The 19,577-nt window shown below is 38.7% G+C and overlaps 1 protein-coding gene across 3 annotated transcripts in view; it reads right to left on the reverse strand.

Moving 5' to 3' along the window:
• Positions 1-12,664: 12,664 nt before the first annotated feature.
• FOCAD (focadhesin) overlaps positions 12,665-19,577 on the reverse strand; it is a 232,601-nt gene continuing 225,688 nt past the window's right edge. For all 3 annotated transcript variants that reach the window (XM_040963884.1, XM_040963886.1, XM_040963883.1), the window contains 3 exons: positions 16,705-16,956; positions 14,730-14,805; positions 12,665-13,141 (listed from right to left, as the gene is read on the reverse strand). In XM_040963884.1, coding sequence (XP_040819818.1) covers positions 13,068-13,141; positions 14,730-14,805; positions 16,705-16,956 — 402 coding nt within the window. In that variant the 3' untranslated portion in view covers positions 12,665-13,067. The remainder of the gene's footprint in view (positions 13,142-14,729; positions 14,806-16,704; positions 16,957-19,577) is intronic.

Raw genomic sequence — 19,577 nt, forward strand, 5'->3', positions numbered from 1 at the left:
AGAGAAACAAAGAAATCTATTCTCTCAGAGGGAACGCTGTAACCTCCCAAAGACCCCTACAAGCAGAGACCACCTCAAGGGTTAGGGACACAGGAACTTCAGGAAAATACAGCTACTGAGTCCACATAAATATCTATTAATATCATGTAAATTTGGATCTTGATGCTAGAAAACAGGAACTTGATGTAAACAGAATAATTTCTTAATTGTTAACACTGGGACACATATATACCTTACAGGCAAGTAAATGTGCCAAAATGTAGGCAGTCCTCTAAAGGAAAGGGTAAAATCGGGAACTAGTACTGTTTTATATTATTACTGAACTGTTATTACAAACTACTAGGATGTATCTGTCACTTACAGTTTAAAAAAATGCCTCTTTTCTCTGAAGATCTAAAAAAAATGACTAATTGACTAATATCTCTACCATTCAGTGAATCACCAAATTTTCTAAAAGAACAGCAGAGATTTTATTATCCAGTAATGATACAATGCATTAAATATATTGACAAAGGAATGTAATTTGTGAAAAAATATGGAGTCATATTATAATCAAAATATTTGAAAAAAATTGAGTATTCAGTTACCTGATATCTTCACAAATGTAATATATTTAAATTCTTAATAAAAAATAAAAGTGACATTTCTATTTTGCTTTTAAAGTTGCTTATTTTCTAAGTTTAAGAAAAGTCTCTATAAGCTCTGTGCAGAGAAAACAGAATCTCTGCAAACTGTAGTTAAGTAGCTTAGTCTAAACTGCTCCCATTTAACATGGCTAATAATATTCCTGAATTATACATCCAGATTCGCTAACACCAAGAAGAAAAGAACTAGGGAAACTTCATTTTACTGGGGCATTACAAGAAATTTAAATTTCATTGTTTTGTATTAAATCAATTTTTAAATATTAGATTCTTAAGAAACTACCTGCTTCCTAAAAAAAAAACCCCACAAGTATATTTGTAGTTAACCGTCATTTTGAAGAGATGAGAAGTAATAATTTAAGATATCTCTATCTATCATAACCGTGACAGATATATGATTTCCTTTGATGACACAGTCAACAATTTTTAATGCCACTGTGCTTGGATGTCAGTATTCTTATTGAAAGAAATACTAAAATTTCATTAGTTGTTAGTGAAAATAGAAAATACAGAGTAATTTGTCTTCCCAAAACTCATGTTTCCCAGCTTAACAAGTCAAAACACAGGAAAGTTGAAGCAGTAAATAGAAAATTAGTCGGATTTTACTCAGATTATAAAGTTGATTTCTTGGGGGTTTTAACTATGTATTCTTAAAACCTTTCTTTTTGTACAGTTGTAAGCAAAGACTGTCTTTCAAATATAAGAAACATAGATGAAGTAGGAATCATTAAATTGTTTAAAAGCAGAGCAACACTTTCACTCAATTACCACTTTTTTAGGGGGGGATTTATTTGAAAGGGAGAGCTACAGATGGAGAGGGGTCCTTCATCCACTGACCCACTCCCCAAATGGCAATGGCTGAGACTGGGCCAGCCAAAGCCAAAAGCCAAGAGCTTCTTTCTGGTCTTCCTTGTGGGTGCAGGTTAATCCTCCACTGGTTTTCCAGGCACATTAGCAGGTAACTGAGATGTTGGCACCACAGATGGTGGCCTAATCTGATAAGCCCCACAATTCACTATGTTAACCACTACTAGGCGTGCAATTCAGTGGCATTAATTACATTCATACTATATTGCAACTATTACCTTCTCCACCTCATCTATACAACTGAAAGCTGTTCATCAATTAAATACTAACTGGTCCCCGGCAGCTACTGTTGTATGCTCTGCCTCAGTGATTTTTTTTTTTTAAAGATTTATTTATTTATTGGAAAGTCAGATATACAGAGAGGAGGAGAGACAGAGAGGAAGATCTTCCATCCGATGATTCACTCCCCAAGTGAGCGCAACGGCCGATGCTATGCCGATCCAAAGCCAGGATCCAGGAACTTCTTTCGGATATCCCACACAGGTGCAGGGTCCCAAAGCTTTGGGCTGTCCTCGACTGCTGTCCCAGGCCACAGGCAGGGAGCTGGATGGGAAGTGGAGCTGCCGGGATTAGAACCGGCGACCATATGGGATCCTGGTGGCGCGTTGAAGGTGAGGACTTTAGCCGCTAGGCCACACCGCTGGGCTCCCTCAGTGATTTTTTGACTGCCTCATATCAATGGAATAATATAGTATTTGGTATGAGTGGCTTGTTTCACGCAGCATAATACCTTCAAGGTCTGTCCATGTTGTAGTGCATGTGAACATTTCCTTCCTAAGGTTGCCTAAGAGCAAAGAGATTACTTTTGTCATTTTGTTATTTGTTTTCTATAGGTCTTTTGTTCTTCCTTTCCTGTTTAACTATTTTGCTTGTGTTGATGCTTTTGTATAGTTAAAATGTTTAAGTAACTCACTTCCTTTGTGATTACAGCAATGTTCTTTGTGGTTACCATGGGGATTATATTTAATATCCTAAAGCTATGACACCTAGTTTGAATTTATGTTATCTGAACTTTAATAACAGGGAAACTGTGGTCCTTTACATCTCTATCAACTATTCCTTTCAATTGTTTCATGTCAGAAAATTACATCTTTGTGTATTTAAAACCAAAAGTTAAATATTTTTAAAAATTTATTCCTTAAATTATGCAGAAAAGTTATAAAATACAATTATAGTAACCCCAGACTTTATTATAACTGCAGTTATATTTTCTTCTACAGAGAATTCATTTCTTCATATGCCTTTGCATTACTGTCTAATGTCTATTTATGTTGAACTGTAGTAATCTTATTAGCAATTCTTGCAGGAGCAGATCTATTGGTAACATATGTGGGATGTTTTCATTTCTCCTGCACTTTTGAGGACAGTTTTACAAATATAAGATTCTTGCTTGGGGCCAGTACCATGGCTCTAATGGCTAATGCTGCACCTGCAAGCACTAGTATCCCATTGAATGCTAGTTTGTGTCCTGGATGCTCTGCTTCCAATCCAGCTCCCAGCTTATGGCTGGGAAGGTGGTGGAGAATGGTGCAAGATGTTGGAACCCTACATCTGTATGGGAGACTCATGAGAAGTTCCTGGCTCCTGGCTTTGGATTGGCTCAACTCTGGCTGTTGCAGCTATTTGGGCAGTGAACCAGCAGATGGAAGATCTTTATCCCCAGAAATCTGACTTTCCAATGGTGTGTGCGTATGTGTGTGTGTCTGTGTATGTGTAAGATTCTTGCTTAATATTTTTCTTTTTGTTTTGTTTTGAAGCATTGTGAATAAATCCACCTGCTGCTCTCTGGTCTCCAAAGTTTTGGAGGAGAAATCAATTGATAACCTTCGCAAGGATAATTTGAATACAATGACTTGCTTTTCTCTTTCACTGCTTCCAAGAATGTCTTTGCCTTTGTCTTTGGTGGTTGTTGAATACGATTGACTTTTTTATTCGTATCTCATCAAATTTGGGAGGTATCAGGCCATTGTTTTGCAGATAGCACTTTTCCTATCTCTTTCCTCAAGTGTTCCCTCCCACAATGACTCTATGCAAGGTGTGCATTGCCTTTCAGTTGCATCTCACACTGATGTTTAGAAGCTGTGTTGCATGTTGGTCCAGCTGTTTCCCTCAGATCCCTTATTTTCACTATTTTTGCAGTCATTTTTTCTTTCTGTTGCTCAGCTTCTATAATACTTTTCATTGTTCTATCATCCTGTATGCTTATTCTTTTGCAAGCTCAAATCTGCCTTTAAATAATTGTTGGGTATTTTTTATGCTTGTGGTTTTCAGCTATAGAATATATTTTTCAATTTGGTTTATTTGTTTGAAAGACAGAGAGGGTGTGAGGGAGGGAAGGAGAGGAAGATGTGGCTGGGGGAGAGAATGAGAGGGGGAGAGGCCTACTGTCCATTATTTTACTTCCTAAAGGCTGATACAGGAACCTGGAACTACATCTCAGTCTCCCATGTGGACAAGAGAGATAGAAGTATTTAAGTTATTACCAGCTGACTCTGAGGCACATTAGCAGAAGGTTAGATTGGAAGTTGAGGCAGGATTCAAACTTACACACTTCAATGTGGAACGTGGTTTCTCCAGTGATGGTTAACCCACTCTGCCACAATGCCCACCTCTCACAAATTTAAAACAAAAAAAATTAGAAACACCTTGGGGCCTGGTGCAGTAGCCTAATAGCTAAAGCCATTGCCTTCATGTGCTAGGATTCCATATGGGCAATAGCTGCTCCACTTCCTATCCAGCTCCCTGCTTGCGGCCTGGGAAAACAGTCAGGGATGGCCCCAAGTCTTGGGAACCTGTACCCATGGGAGACCTGGAAGAGGCTTTGGCTCCTGGCTTCAGATCAGCTCAGCTCCGGTCATTACAGCTACTAGGGGAGTGAACCAGGAGATGGAAGATCTTTTTGTCTCTCTCCATAAATCTTTCTAATATAACTAAATAATTAACTAACTAAATAACTTAAAAAAATTTAATAACATACAGTGCTTGCACATTTTTATTGTGTGGCTATCTCAACACAATACATTGAATGTGAACTAATCAAATTAAGCAGATAGTGTTTCTATTTTATTATCTAGTGTTTGGTGCCTATTAGATCCTCTCTCCCAGTTTCTTATACAGATGATGATCCATTATTGTAAATGATAGTCATCATTCTGTGCTATGGAATAGCAGAACTTGTGAACTCTACCTGACTGCTTTGGTACCAACTGTCCAACTTCCCTTCACCCCTCTTTCACCCTTCCTCTACTAACAACCAATATTATCAATTACAGATCAACCATTTGTTTCAGCTGCTACATATAATAGAGAAACGGAGGTATTTGTCTTTATGTATCTGCTTTATTTTACTCAACATAGTAATCTTCAATTTCATTTATTTTGCTGCAAATGGAAGGATTTCACTCTTTTCTGATGCTAATAATATTCTATTTTCTATAAATAACCAAAAGCTTTTTTTTTCAACTTTGAGAGTTGTTTGAAATTTTTGTTGTTTGTTTTCTTTTTAATTGGATAAGGCAGATTTACAGAGACGAGACAAAGATCTTCCATCTGCTGCTTCATCCACCCAGGTGTCCAGAATGGCAGAGCTGAGCTGATCCATAGCTAGGAGTCAGGAACCAGGAGCTCCTTGCAGGTCTTCCACATGAGTTCAGGATCCTAAGGCTTTGGAGCATCCTCTATTGTTTTCCCAGTCCACAGGCAGGGAGCTGAATAGGAAATGGAGCAGCCAGGACACAAATTTGCACCCATATGTGATCCTGCTGCTTGCAAGGCGAGGATTTAGGTACTGAGCCATCTTGCTAAACCCTCAAAGTGCTTTTTTGTTTGTTTCTTTTGGGGGGGGAGGGGCTGTTGTTGTTGTGTGTGTGTGTGCTTTCTTCTTCTTCTTTTTTTTTTGGAATAGATCCAACGTCAGGTCTTTCCAGAAACAGTTTCTGCTGATTCATTCTTTCCCCATGAAAGCACCATATTTTGGGTTTTGTTTCTCTTTTTCTTTTCTCTTTTTTGGCCAAACACAGACATTAGAATCTAATAAGGTAGTAACTTTGGAAATCAGATTCGTCTCCTTCCCAAAGATGTGAAGTTCTTTGCTCTGGTTGTTTTAATTGTTGTAGAATATATCTGTGTCAAGGATTACACTGAAGTATAAGATGAAGGCTTCCTCAGCTCTTCTGTGACCTTGCTAGGGACTTCCTAACTTTCCCCAAGCATGCAGCTTGTTTCAGAATGTCCTAGTCTTCAAGGTCAGAATTTTATAAAGTGAAAAGAGGAAACCAAAGACAGTAAAAGGAGTGCTTGCTCTTCACAGCCCTTGGAAAATCATTTTTTTGTTGAGCGATAGGAACTTGCAACGTTGGTGAGAGGGACAAGGACAACAGCTGCCCACCTCCTTGACTGAATACCTGTGACACGACCAGCGACCTGTAGTATAGACTGCCAATATATGAAGGACAGCATTCTTTTTGCCCACCATGACTCCTATGAATCATGTCCAGGCTGCTCCTGCCATGCATGCCAAGAGATTCTGGCTGCAGGATTGGTAACTGCTGCAGGATTGGTAACTGCTGATACTAGTCAAAATCAAACACAATGTATACAGCCTTCAATAGATCACAGAATGAATGAGCAGTAGGTCACTTCAACTAGTGTCTGGGTCTGTAGACAGATTCCTAGAGTTTCCTACTTTACCATCTTCACAGAATCCTCTTATCCTAAAACATAACCTTTACGATGGTTTTTCTATGGGTTCAAGTGCTATGACACAGCATGTTAAACTGCAGTCTGCAGTGTCAGCATGCCATTTAGGTGTGGGTTTGAGTCCCAGCTCCTCCATTTCCAATCCAGCTCCCTGATAAAGGCCTGGGAAATAAATCTAGGATGGTTCATGTACTTGTCCTCTGCACTCATGTGGGAGACACAGATAACGCTTCTGGCCAGCCTGGCCTTTGTAGCCACTTATGAAATGAACCAGTGGTTAAATGATCACTTCCCTGGCTCTCCTTCTTGTTCTGTAACTCTGACTCATAAATAAATATATTAAAAGGAAAAAAAAACAATATGGTTTAGACGGTTTTTCTCTGGAGTTTCAAATAGCAAATGGAATTGTCTGAACTCAAATTAACCCCAGCGAATGAAAAATCAACATCATCAGTGCCTCTGGTGCTCAGAGGGAAAAAAACCAATGATTCAAAACTGCTTTGGAGAACTGATTTCATTACTCAGCAAGTCTACCTAAAAGCACAAATAAAACACATAACTAATAGTAACCATGAATCCTGGGTTTGTCCTTTATCAGAATAGTTTAATGGAAAACAGTAAAACTTTTTCAAAAAAATCCATTCAGGTATATTTTTTCTTTAGCTTTAGCATGCTTTTTAAGAAAACACTCTTATCTCAGTCTTCAATTTTTTACTTAACAGACTAATGTAAACAGATGCAGCTGATCTCTAGTCTGCTGTGTACATGTGCCTACATTCATTCCAGAAACACTTGTGTGCCTACAACATGCCAGGCACTGCAGAGCACAGAACATGTTCAGGCTTCTTGCAAACAAGTTTATAACTAATGAAGCTGCTACCTCTCACTAAAGCCCTGAATTTTTGTGGTTTACCTATTCCTTACTTTGCCTATTAAGCAGTTGCCAGATGACAGAATTTGTATTTCTTTTAGAAGTGGAAGTAGATAAATTTCCACATCAAAAATGTTTCCCAAACAAGAAACTTAAGTTTATACATAGAGAAAAGTGATTTTTTGTGCGTGTGTTGTAAAGCTAAACAAAATGTGCTAAAATTTATCTCCCGCTCCCATTATCTCTTATTCCATTGTGTATTTTTTTTATAATATTTTTCTCAGATATTTTTATTGCAAAGTCAGATATATAAGAGAGGAGGAAAGGAAGAGAGGAAGATCTTCCGTACAATGATTCACTCCCCAAGTGACAACAATGGCCAGAGCTGTGCCTATCCAAAGCCAGAAGCCAGGAACTTCCTCCAGGTTTCCCATGCGGGTGCAGGGTCCCAAGGCCTTAGGCCATCCTCGACTGCTTTCCCAGGCCACAAGCAGGGAGCTGGATGGGAAGTGGAGCTGCTGGGATTAGAACCAATGTATATAAGGGATCCCAGCGCATTCAAGGTGTGGACTTTAGCTGCTAGGACATGCTGCCGGCTCTCCATTGTGTATTTTGCTTGGTCATCATTATGTTTCCCTTTCTTTAGATAAATTTTTACTCTGTTACTATGGATCTAAGCTGTATGTTAATTTTAAAATAGCACTTTTCCCCAGGTAGTTTTTCAGTATATATTCAGGGAGAAACACTGACATATGGAAATGAGGGCATCTATTTGTAATGCAGATTCCTGGACTTCACAAAAGATTAAGAGTGAATTACATGGGTGGAATTTGGCCCCGCAGGTCAGCCACCAGGACATCTGCATCCTGTCACAGTGTAGCAGTGGCTCCCATGTGAGTGCAGGAGCCCAAGCACTTGGGACAATTTCACTGCTTTCCTGAGTGCATTAGCAGGAGCTGGATTAGAAGTGAGGATCCAGGACTGGTGAGTCCAGTTTGTAGGTTGCAGCTTAACTCACCATGTCACCATGCTGATTTTGCCCCCCAACCCAGCCTTCTGATGCTTACAGTATGAGGCAGCGGATGATGGCTCAAGTACTTGAATCCATGTGTGAGACCCAGATTGGGCTCCAGGTTCCTTACTTCAGCTTGGCCAGCCTTAGCTATCGTGGACATTTGAGGTATGAACTATAAGAAGGAAGATCTCTGTCTCGCTGGCTTCCAAATTAAAAAGTGCATATTTTCCCCCTAAATTTCTATTGAAGCAGGAACGTGGAATTAGCCCAGGAACCTGCAAGTCAATAGGTGACTCAAACAAATCTCATGTATACTAACGTTTGAGAACTGCTGCTTTTTCATTGAACACATTTCAGATCTGGATAGAAAACGGGTATTAGGAAACATTTATTACCTGGATGCTTTTATTTCATGAAGATCTACTGATTTATATTCACTGAGTGTTGTCTCCATGAGGGCAGGAATATCATGTCTTGTTCAATCTGTCCCCAGAACCTTGTGTGGTAACACATATTAGGCATTTTGAATTGTCTGTGCCAACTGTGATTTTATAGAACACTACCCTCGAGTCTAGGAAAAAAAAAAAGAGCACATTTTATGCATTAATCTGATTATGATAATGGAATTCAATTATATGTGATTAATCACAAAGGGACTCTATATTGAAAAAACACATAAATTTTGGGCCTGATGTTTCAACTCATATCAATCCTTTCTTAAATGTTTTAACTATTCAAGAAAGCAATTTCCTAAAGTAGAAACACTCAGTATCTTCTGAGGTCCCAAAAATGTTTTGTTTGAGGAGTGTGGTCAAGCTTTTCAACTACTATTTATTTGCAGCAAAACATACAAAAGTGACAGCATTGATAAAATATTAGAATTTATGAAGCACAGCCATGTATCCTTTCTTTTAATCCTCTTAGCTTTAACCCTTTGTGAGGAAGATTATTTCATTTATTCTAAAACTAAAAACAAAGAATATAATATTGTCTTTTTTATATTTAATTACTTAAATCCAAATTGTTTTTTCACATGTTCAATATGTTAGTCAAGAATCACATGAGCTACTTCTTAGCTTAAAAAAAATTTTTTTTTACTGCTTATGAAGATTCACAAGTTACATGCATATCCAAAGGTTCAGAAAGACTATATATGCCAAATATTTTAAAATATGAAACTTAAGAGTTTTAGGATCAGTATTTTCTGCCATAAAATATGAAGGCATGAGGGAATACTTCAAGAGACTCACAGAAAAACTGAATTAAAATGTTTATTTTGCCACAAAACGTTTTGAAATTACTGCAGTTTTTAAAATTATGCATTCTTTTTTGCAAATGCTTTGAGGACTTCTATATGCATGTTTTTCAAATTCTTTTGCATTAAAATAAAATGTTTTAATTCCTTTGCATTAAAATAAAATGTTTTATCAGGAACTTCAGAAGTTCCTCTATATTACCTCAACTAGAACCACAGTAAGGACGATACTGATTTACAGAGGAAAGATGCTACTCATTCCATCTGAAATGGTTCCTATGAATGAATGGGCTGCTTCAGATGCGAGATGTAAACTGACCAAACAGGGATCTAAATGACAACTTCAACTTTAATCAAAGCAATGTCCATTTTAATCACATACACTGAATTCTGTCTAAGATAATGATTTACTAAAAATATTTAATAAATTTAAAAAGTGATGAAATTATTTCAGGAATGCAGTTGAAGCACTGACCCAGTATGACTCCCTTTAGAATTAAAACCTCATCGTATTTGGTTAAAACCATTTTGGAGATGTTACCTCTGGCAATTAACCTTAAAAGTTAATTAATAGCCTACTAGTTACCATGGAGCCATTTTATTACAAACAAAACACAAAGATTTTAGGTACTTGCTTGGGCTCCAACATCTGTTCCAAATGCACACTCTTCAAATCAAAAGTCAGTGTGTTTGGATGTTTCTGAGACATAACATGGCTTTAACCCCACGCATTAATTTGTTAGTATAGAGCAGCATGCTATTTGTCCTGAAACTTCTGTTTTCAAAACTAACAGAAGATGACTTGTAAGGGAACTTTTCCTTTTGTATATAGTTACAAACATCTGGTCTTAAAAAATCAGATACTTCTGGTTTTGGAAGAACAAAGTGAAGGGGACTCAGAAAGAAAGAATTCCTACCTGATGAATACAGGCAGTCAAGTGAAGGGTCTTATTCCTGTAACCCCTTAAAATGTTTTATAATCTTTACATTTTCAAATTTATAACCTTTGGAGGTTCCTGGGAATAGAAAAATGTCATCAATCCTAGATTCAAGCTGTTAAAAATATGAACTAAGAAAATAAAAATATTAATTTCCCCCTTTGTAGTTTTGTTTTCATATCAAAGGGAAAAGCAATGGCAAGTTTTGAGAAGACAGTGGAACCACCATTGCAATCCAGTGGTTTAAACAACCACCAGTGATGCCGGCATCCTATAAGTATCAGTTGGAATTTGGAATGCTGCACGTTCAAGCCAGCTCCCTACTAATGTGCCAAAGAAAGTGGCAGAGTTTGGGCTTCTGCACCACATGGGAGACCTGGATGGCATGCTAAGTGTCTGGCATCAGCCTGCCATTACAGCCATTCGAGGAGTCAAACAGGAGTTGGATGACTCTCTTTGTTACCATCTTTCAAATAAATAAATAAATAAATCTTTCCAGAAAAAAGACCAAAGTGAGCTGAATTGAAAACAGAAGTTTGAGTTTAGAGCCTGTAGTACTTCATCCTTTTATGTGGGTGTTAGCCATCTCTGGCTGCTGAGTCAACAGAAAAGAAAAATGCAGAGTTAGTTCTTCAGTACCCACTTCTTCTTCACTCCTCTTTCCTGCCTTCTCTACTTATAAGGTGGGCCAGGAATCTGTAGTCCTTCAACTAATAAAGATCTACTTGTTTATATGACAACTTCCAATTCTGAGGGTCAATCAATACAGGGAAGAGTTGTTTCCTTACCCTTGGTGGGAGACTCTGACTTGTAATACAAACTAATGAGCCTGTTACAGCAGAATTAGCACAGGATCTGAAGTTCCAAGTTCCTGGTTCTAGATAAAGCTCTGCCACTTGCATATGCCATTTAAAAACAATAATGGCAAGAAAGCTGAAATTATAGCAGAGGTAGGAAACAATATGTCAGAATAGGGTAAGGACACATTTAATGAGATAGAGAATCATTAGCCAAGGTGAAGCAGAAAGGCCATGATCCTGAGAAATAGAAGAGGACAGACTGATGGCAGAAGGACACCTAGAGACCAGGGACATGGGGAGGCAGTATAGACAGTGAGTGGTGTTGCAGTGACCAGATACCTAAGCAGTGGTTGGTGATTGGTGATCAGAGCTCCAGGTGGGAAGGGGAGTTTATCAGGAGTTCAGTGAACTCAGGCATAGAACTGCCTGCCCTGCTGATTTGCTTGATTCAACACGAGCAAAAGCCAAGTGGCAAAGCCCAAGCAGGTGGGTGCAGGGACAGGGTGGGTTTCATGGCTCAGAGTCCGACCAGTGCCACATCAGGTGCCATTTTTTGTTCTGAGGAAAAGGCTGTGGAGCTGGAAGGGTAACAGCAAGCTATGCATACACTAAGCCAGGAGCAAGTTCATTTCTGGCTTGAGGCATTGCATTAATTCCACAGGGAAAACAGTACTGACTTGGCAGCCTACAGGTTCCACCCAAGATAGGTCCAGTTGGCCCCCAGACCTAATGATCAGCAGCAGGTCCAGACCTCCACCAGTGCCACATTAGGCGCCATTTTGTGTACTGAGGAAAAGGCTGTGAGGCTGAAGGAACAACAGCAAGCTGGGTAGGCACTGAGCCAGAAGAGAACACACTGCCAGTGCACAGGAGAACACATTGCCAGTGCACAACAGAACACATTTCCAGTGTTCTCACAGGAAAAATAGTACCAACTTGACATCCTATGGGTTCAACTCAAAAGAGGTCTAGGTGGCCTTCAGACCTAACAGTCAGCAGTCTAGCAAGAACTGTACTGCTGACAAACCAGTGATACACGACAGCTGGTGTCTCCTTAATCCTGGGTTCTGGTTGAACCAGAAGTGGGAGAAAGGCTGTGTGGAAACTGAAAGTGAAAGGATGGAAAAGATATTCTAGGCTAATGGAAAAGCCTGATTCTGACTGACCCAGAGTTCTCTCCATGTTGCTTCTGACATACCAGTAAACATTTTTCTTCCTTTCAAGGTTGCTAGCCGTTAACTTGCCAACTAAGCAGAGTAATTTCAAGATGACCAAAGGCTGACAGCATCCATTTGATTCACTTGATGCAGCTGTACCTCTTCAGATCCACATTTAAATTTTCTAGCTTATAAATGAGTATTCTTCATTTGGGATAAAGCAATTCTGAATTGGATAAAAATCACTTGCACTCAAGAAAACACGGTCTAAAAAATTGTAACCACAATTAATAAGTCTGATTTCACTAATATTCAATGCCATGTTTATTTAAATAGCAGTTCCAAAATAATGCTTCCTCAACAAGGGAAAAGTTTAACTCAAAGAACCAATTAATATCCTCGTAGAGACTTCAAAGAATATAGATCATAATGCCATCATAACCACTATATTTTTCCAGCAGAAATCTCTCCCCATGTTTTAAAGCAAATAAAAGGAACATGAACAAAATTTGTAAGATAATTTTACTAAAATGTAGGAGGAAAGAAATGATAATAGTGTAGTTTTCACAAAGAAAACCATCATAGTAAGCTCTACCTAAATAAAAGTCTCGTTCCTATTTTAATTTCAAATAGCCTGGGTATCCAAGCAATGCATCCCAATATTGGCACACATATGTCGAGACATCCATGATAGAGACATCTTTCCATGACCCTTAACGTTGTGCAACATATCTGAACAGTCCCAGACACCAATTCTGGAAAACTTCTGTTTCTTTGGCTGTCCTCATCCAATGAGAACACTGCTGGCTACTGCAAAACTGTTCACCAACCATATGCTTTGGTCCAAACAGCTTTCTTCTTAAACTCTGGAAGACCTCTCAAAGACAGCAGGGTGGCTATGGAGACAAAAAATAAAAATTAAAAAATAGAAAAACAAAGTACACTGTTTCATTTGGTGGAGATAAATTTGAAAAGATCTCGTTAATCAAGGAGTGTCCAAACAGATCTTGGCTTTTGTTACAAGTCTCGTTGATTGCCAAACAAGCAGCAGATCATTATTTCTAATACTTTGCCCTACCTCCATATTGGGTGGAATTTTAATGGTAGAAATCACTTATTAATGTTTGGGTGAGGGAGGGTTTTTTTCATGAAAGTTATCCAGTTATCAGTTAAAGGGATATTTTCCAGAGTAAATTAAAACACTGACTTGTGGGGTACCAGTGATACTCATTTTGTTGGTATGAGTAATGATTAGAAGGGTGAGTTTCTTTTGCAAAAATGTACAGAGATTTGTGTCCTTTTACAAATGAATAAAATATTACCATTAAATGTTTTGCTGAAACTCAAACACAAAATGACATTTTCTGACCTTATCATAAAAACTGTATCTGAACATGAATCCATAAGGCCACACTTTCTCTACAGGTCCCTCAGGGATCAATTAAAGTGGGAAAGTTTCGTGTAATCCCTCTAGGTAACTGTGTATCTTAGAACATCAATATAAACATACAGAAATGTTCTTACAATATATGAACATGAAAGAATAGAGGTAAAGTAGTTACACAATTACCACTTCTGACTCTAGTAAGTTCATGACTGCATAGTCTAGAGAACATGTGCTTTTTTTTACCCAAATAACTTTTCCTTACCACTATAAGTTGTTATCCTTGTGGCCTGGGAATTCTGGAGAAACCATGGTATTACTGATCCATGACCATTGAGAAATGAGTCCAAACTTCCTGAAGTAAATGACTGGAGGAAACCCTAACAGCAAGTCTCTAGATATGAATCAAGTGAAAAATACAAAGAAACTCCAAAATGTTCAAGGAAAATAGAATTAGATATCTTATCTGTAGAGATTTAAATCATTGTTTTTTGCACCAGAGTAAATTTACCTTTTTATTCAATTTTTTACCCATAAACTTCGTTGAAGTTCTCCCAAATGCAGATCACAGTCTTGATTCTCAATGAAGTTTTATAATTTATCAGATTCTTATTAGAGCACTGTCCCACTTTACACATATCTCAGCCCAATTTGAGGTAGGGCAAAGGATCAGAAATAATGATTTGCTGTTTGTTTGGCAATCAACAAATTATATCACATTTAAATCAAAATATGGGTCAGATTCTAACTCCAGGCTGGGCAGACAAATAATATCAGAGTAGGTCAACAGGCAAATTTCCGAAAGTCACACTTTTTGGTGCAGCATTTTTAGCATGTCAGGGAAATCTGTAGCAGACACAGGTAAGCTCTGGATCCCAAAATACCCAAGACATGGTGGGCAGGAGCAAACTGTCTCAGGCCAAAGAGCCAACGCCCCCATGGATTTCTCAAAATTGAGCCAAAGAATCAACTAATTTTCATAGGAAGCTATTCTGTGGTTGTGGATCTTACGGTCATACTAAACACGTACTATAATGCCAACTTGCCTCACAGCAATAGATGGTTTCTCCTATTCTATGAATGAAGAATGAATGTACTACCTTTTAGAACACCCTTGGATTTTGCTGAGACGGCTTCTTTAGGACTTTCCATGATGCTGAAAATCCAGTCAATGAACTAAAGTGACAAAGAAGAACAATATCAATGCAGGGATGCTCACTGTTCCCTTGGGCCTGCATCCATGGGTCTCAGCGCCCTGTGGGAGCTAGGTAATACCTGGGCTGGGATAGCAGAGATGAGACAATGACCAAACATAAGAAATGGGAAACCCTAACATAACTCTCGTTTAGTCAAGCAATCTCGCCAACTCAAGCCCCTTCTCCCTTGTTTGAAGATCCTGATCTGCCACTGTTTTTAAGTGTGAGGTTGTGGTAAAGAACTTTAAGACCACTCTTAAAGACCAGCTAAGCCAAGGATTGAGCCCAAGTACACCTGGCTTCAAAGCTACACGTGCTGTCTTTGTATTTTGCTGCGTCTTACCTGGTTCCATGTGCATCTTGGCCCAGACAAGGATAGGCAATAAATAGGGAACATGTCATATATAAGCCCTTGTTTGTAACACAAAATATATTTCTTTAGATGAAAACAGTTTTTGCCTAAATGGATCTGACAGTTAAAAAGCAAGAAAAATGATTAAGATATTTACTACATAGATCCAGCTATGTTGACTATGAATAAATCTAATAAATGAAGCAGAAACTCATAATATTTTTTGAGTTTGTCTGATCTCCCTGGATGTAACCAAAATTGTTTTTGAATTAGATACAGCAAAACTAATAGAAGACTGATGTTACTAATCTTGGCTCAATAAGAGCACACACATATTAGTGACAGATGCTGGACATTTTAACTTTGCACATAAGGAAGATGAGTTGAAGAAAGAATAAAAGAAAGAGAACAAAACATATTCATGGTTCTCTGCTTAATGAACATTTCTCCCTTTATTTTGTTTTTCTAAGTTTTGTTTTATAACCTTCTGGTAAGTAGGCTATAAATGCATAAATGATACAAGATGTCTGCACTACAGTCTAAAGTGAACCTGGTATCCTAGTTCAGAAAGGACACAAGAGGAGATGACATTTATATTTTTAAAATTTAAGATGGAACATAAAACAGAAAATTTGGGGTAGTATATTAATGCTTATTGAGCTTAAGGAAAAAATAATGCAGACATTTCAATTGAGACACTCCATGTAGTTGTAGGTCCGCAGTACAGAAATATTTTAAAGATTTTTAAAGATTCTAAGGATCCAGAAAAAGTTTTAAAATCAAAATCCAGTTCTGATTAAATGGTATTCATGAAAACGTTTCCCAATCAACTATACTAACCATAGGTCAGAGCCCTATAGCAAGGACTACAGAAAACATGGTCTCTCCACATGTTCTGAACAATGACTAATAGCTGGGGAACTTCAGTGTTAACAAACAAACACAAAAGGTGTTTCCTCAGTTTAGTTTTCCCTGTGGGTAAGGGTGATACTAGACACCTCAAAACTCCTTTAGGCATCTAAGCATAGCTCAGGGATACAATGGGTACCTGGAGCATCTCTGTGAGTGGAATGAGTTATGAGGAAACTTTAAATGTGCTACAAGAAGGTAGATGCTTCAACTCCCCACCTCTGCCATACTTCCCCCCAGATGAGTTCCCTAACCCAGCCAAGCATTACTGATCATCTTCTACCCATCATGACTGAGTCCTGCTTGTTACACTACTTTGTCATCTTGAATTTGTTCACCTGTCTGTTCGCACTGAGATTAAGACCTCTAAGATGTGCTCAAGTTCTTTTCTCTAGGATCAAAGATATAAATAAATTAGTGATAATGTGGGTTTTCTTTGCACCTCACCCCCAGCCATATGCCTAGGCCAGTCTCAATCTCAGACTGTAGTAGGCTGGGGTATGGGATTGAGTATGCAGCCTGTGGTATAAATCAGCTTCACTTAACTCTACTTCAATTCTACAACAGAAGCTGCTGAAGAAGAGCCTGTCTTGCTTAGCAGGTGTGTATTCACCTTACCTTCTGGGTCTGCTCCTTCCAAGGCTCCTTCTGTAGCAGAAGAGGCATGCTACTTGGAAGGAGAGTGAGAGTCTCTTGCAGAGTAACCCTGTGCATTGGACTCCTGCCAAGGAAGCCTGATGCTTGACCAGTCTGGCCATTCTCCTGATGCCATGGTAACCAACTAGCACTGAGTCCAAGGAGGAGAGGAGCAGCATGGTCTGCCCATGCAACCACTGCAGTTGCAAATATCAGCAACAAGAAGTCCAAAGCCTACAAAGGAAATTGAAATAACATGGGGTCATATGTTTCAACAATGCAAACTAACATCCCCACATACTCAGCTCCCATCATGGGGCACTGTCACCTTTCCATTTACTGAATTGCTTCTTCTGCCCTGCTGCACCCAAGAAAATGAACTGCACGGAAGTGCAACCTCAACGCCCATGTTGAATAAAGAGCATTTTAGGACACTAGAAGGTTTCTGAGATTTGATTAAATGAAGATAGAAAGTCCTACTGTTATCACCATCAGCCTCATGTGGGCCTGATGCGCACCTATGAGATTATGCAGGGCCAGGTGACTGTGAGACCGAAGTGTGACCCATCTTCACACCAGTGGGAGCAGCTAAACAGCTGCCTTTGTCATTCTTCTCTAGTTCCTGGGCACAGAGCAAGAATACACAAGACTGTCCCAAGACTCAATGCAGGGCATGGTGAAGAATGTTATACAACTGTATAACAAACTGTATTAAAACTGTAGTTTTAATAATCAGTGATTATAATTTACTCTATACAGGTAAAATGCCCACTTTCCTATTTAATTATTATTTATACCATTGCCATATTTCTAGTAAGGTTTTCTTTTGGTTTTTTAAATTGTTAAACATATTTGGTGTAGTATTGAACCTTTTGCTGTGGTGTTAAGTGTAGAGTATGTTACCAAAAAGTTTAAAAAAATAGACAATGTGTGTGTGGGGGGAGGATGGGAAAGAGGAAGGGAGGAAAGGAGGAGAGGGAAGAAGGAGAGGAATGTCATTGTGTTCTTAGAATTGCATGTGCTCTGATAAAATTTTAATCAAAAGTTAAAAGTTAGAAACAATAGCAACACTGGGGAGACCCTAACAGCTTTCTGTCCTTAGGCCTATGCTTACAGATAGAGCCTCTGGACTGGCCTACATCACCACAGATCTGTGTGCTCATGGGTGGATCCATTTCAGCATGTGCCACTACTAGGTGGCACATGGGTTATCTTCATCATCTTTTCATCATCTATTCCCTATTCTTAAGCAGACAGCAAGGGAAAAATATCAGGTTTATGTCTTGGGACTTAGTGACAGGTTGGAGAAAGCAAGCACTGGGCAGCTCTAAATAGTCCCAACTCCCAGGTCAGATGGAGCCTCTAGACCTGCCCTGCTGCCAAGTGAATCCTTTTGCCTGGATGAACAGATCCAGATTACAGCTGGTGCAGATGGACTCAGAAGTGAGTCCATCTTTGACAGACAGCACAGGTTTAGGTCCCACATTCATCCTGCAGTGGAGGATGAATGGATGATGGAACTATTGACTCCAGGCATAATCTAAAACAACAGCATCAGGGGCCACCGGATGTATATCTGGGCTTACTCCAACCCCAGGAAAAAGCTTGAGGGATGGACAATCTCAATTAGGATTACTATCTAGTGCTAAGATAGCAAAAAGTATCCACAAGCTGACAGAAAATAGACTTCTCAGAATTTCTTGAAAAATAGGATCAACAAAGCCAGATTACAGAGAATGAACAAAATAGCTAATTCTTCAATGTGAAGATGACATCATATTCCACAAGCATTAATAACTCTTAGCAGGCTCCAATATTGTGGCACAATGGATTAAACTGCTACCAATGACACTGGCATCTAATACAGGCAGAGATTCATGTCCCAGCTGTTTCACTTCTGATTCAGCTCCCTGCTAATGTTCTGCAAAAGCAGCAGCAGATGGCTCAAGTGTTTAGGCCCCTGCCACCGACATGGGACACCTGAATGAAGTTCCAGGCGCCTAGTTTTGACCTGGCCCATCCTTGGCTGTTGCAGCCATTTGGGGGAATAAACCACCACATAAATAATCTCCTCTCTCTTCCTCTGCCCCTCCCTCTCTGGTTTTGCCCCTCTCTTCCCTGTCCCCATAAGACCTCCCTAATAAGTACCAAACAATATTAAAAAAAAAAAAAGAAACACCTAGCAGCATAATGACATCACCAAATGACACAACAATAACAACAAAAATAAAGTTTCAGACATGTAGGTATCAAAAGTTCAATATGCTTGGATGTAAAGCTTAAAATAAATTTCTTAAGGAAACTCAATGAACTTAAAGAGCACACAGAGAAAAATTTACTGCTGTAACAAAGACAAAATAACAGAGAGAACTTAAAGAGATGGGATAATTAAAGACAAAATCTTTGAAAAAAAGTGTATTTATGGAAATTAGAAACGATAGAATATATTAATAGCAGAACTGATCAAGTAAGAACAAAGAATCAGTGAGCCTGAAGATATTCTATTTGATAATATACACATAGAGCAGAAAAAAATAAAATTAAGAGGAATGAAAACAAATGTAGAGGAAATGGGTAACAGGATGGGAACAACAGATATCTACAGAACTGAGGATCAAGAAGAACATTAGAGCATTTTGAAAGAGATAATGACAGAAAACATCCCAAGCTAAAGAAAAAACATAATTATACAGGCATAGGATAGTCAGAGTTCCGCAGAATTTAATAAAGAAGCTTGTTCTAAAACATATTATGACCAGGCTCTGAAAAGGCTAACTATACAAGGATAATTCTCAAGCTTTCAAGAGAAAAATAAAAGTAGATAATACAAAAGGGCGTCTCAGTTCAACTGATGG

Source organism: Ochotona curzoniae, unplaced genomic scaffold, assembly GCF_017591425.1.
Source record: "Ochotona curzoniae isolate NIBS_2020 unplaced genomic scaffold, NIBS_Ocur_1.0 scaffold_3208, whole genome shotgun sequence".
Lineage (NCBI taxonomy): Eukaryota > Metazoa > Chordata > Mammalia > Lagomorpha > Ochotonidae > Ochotona > Ochotona curzoniae.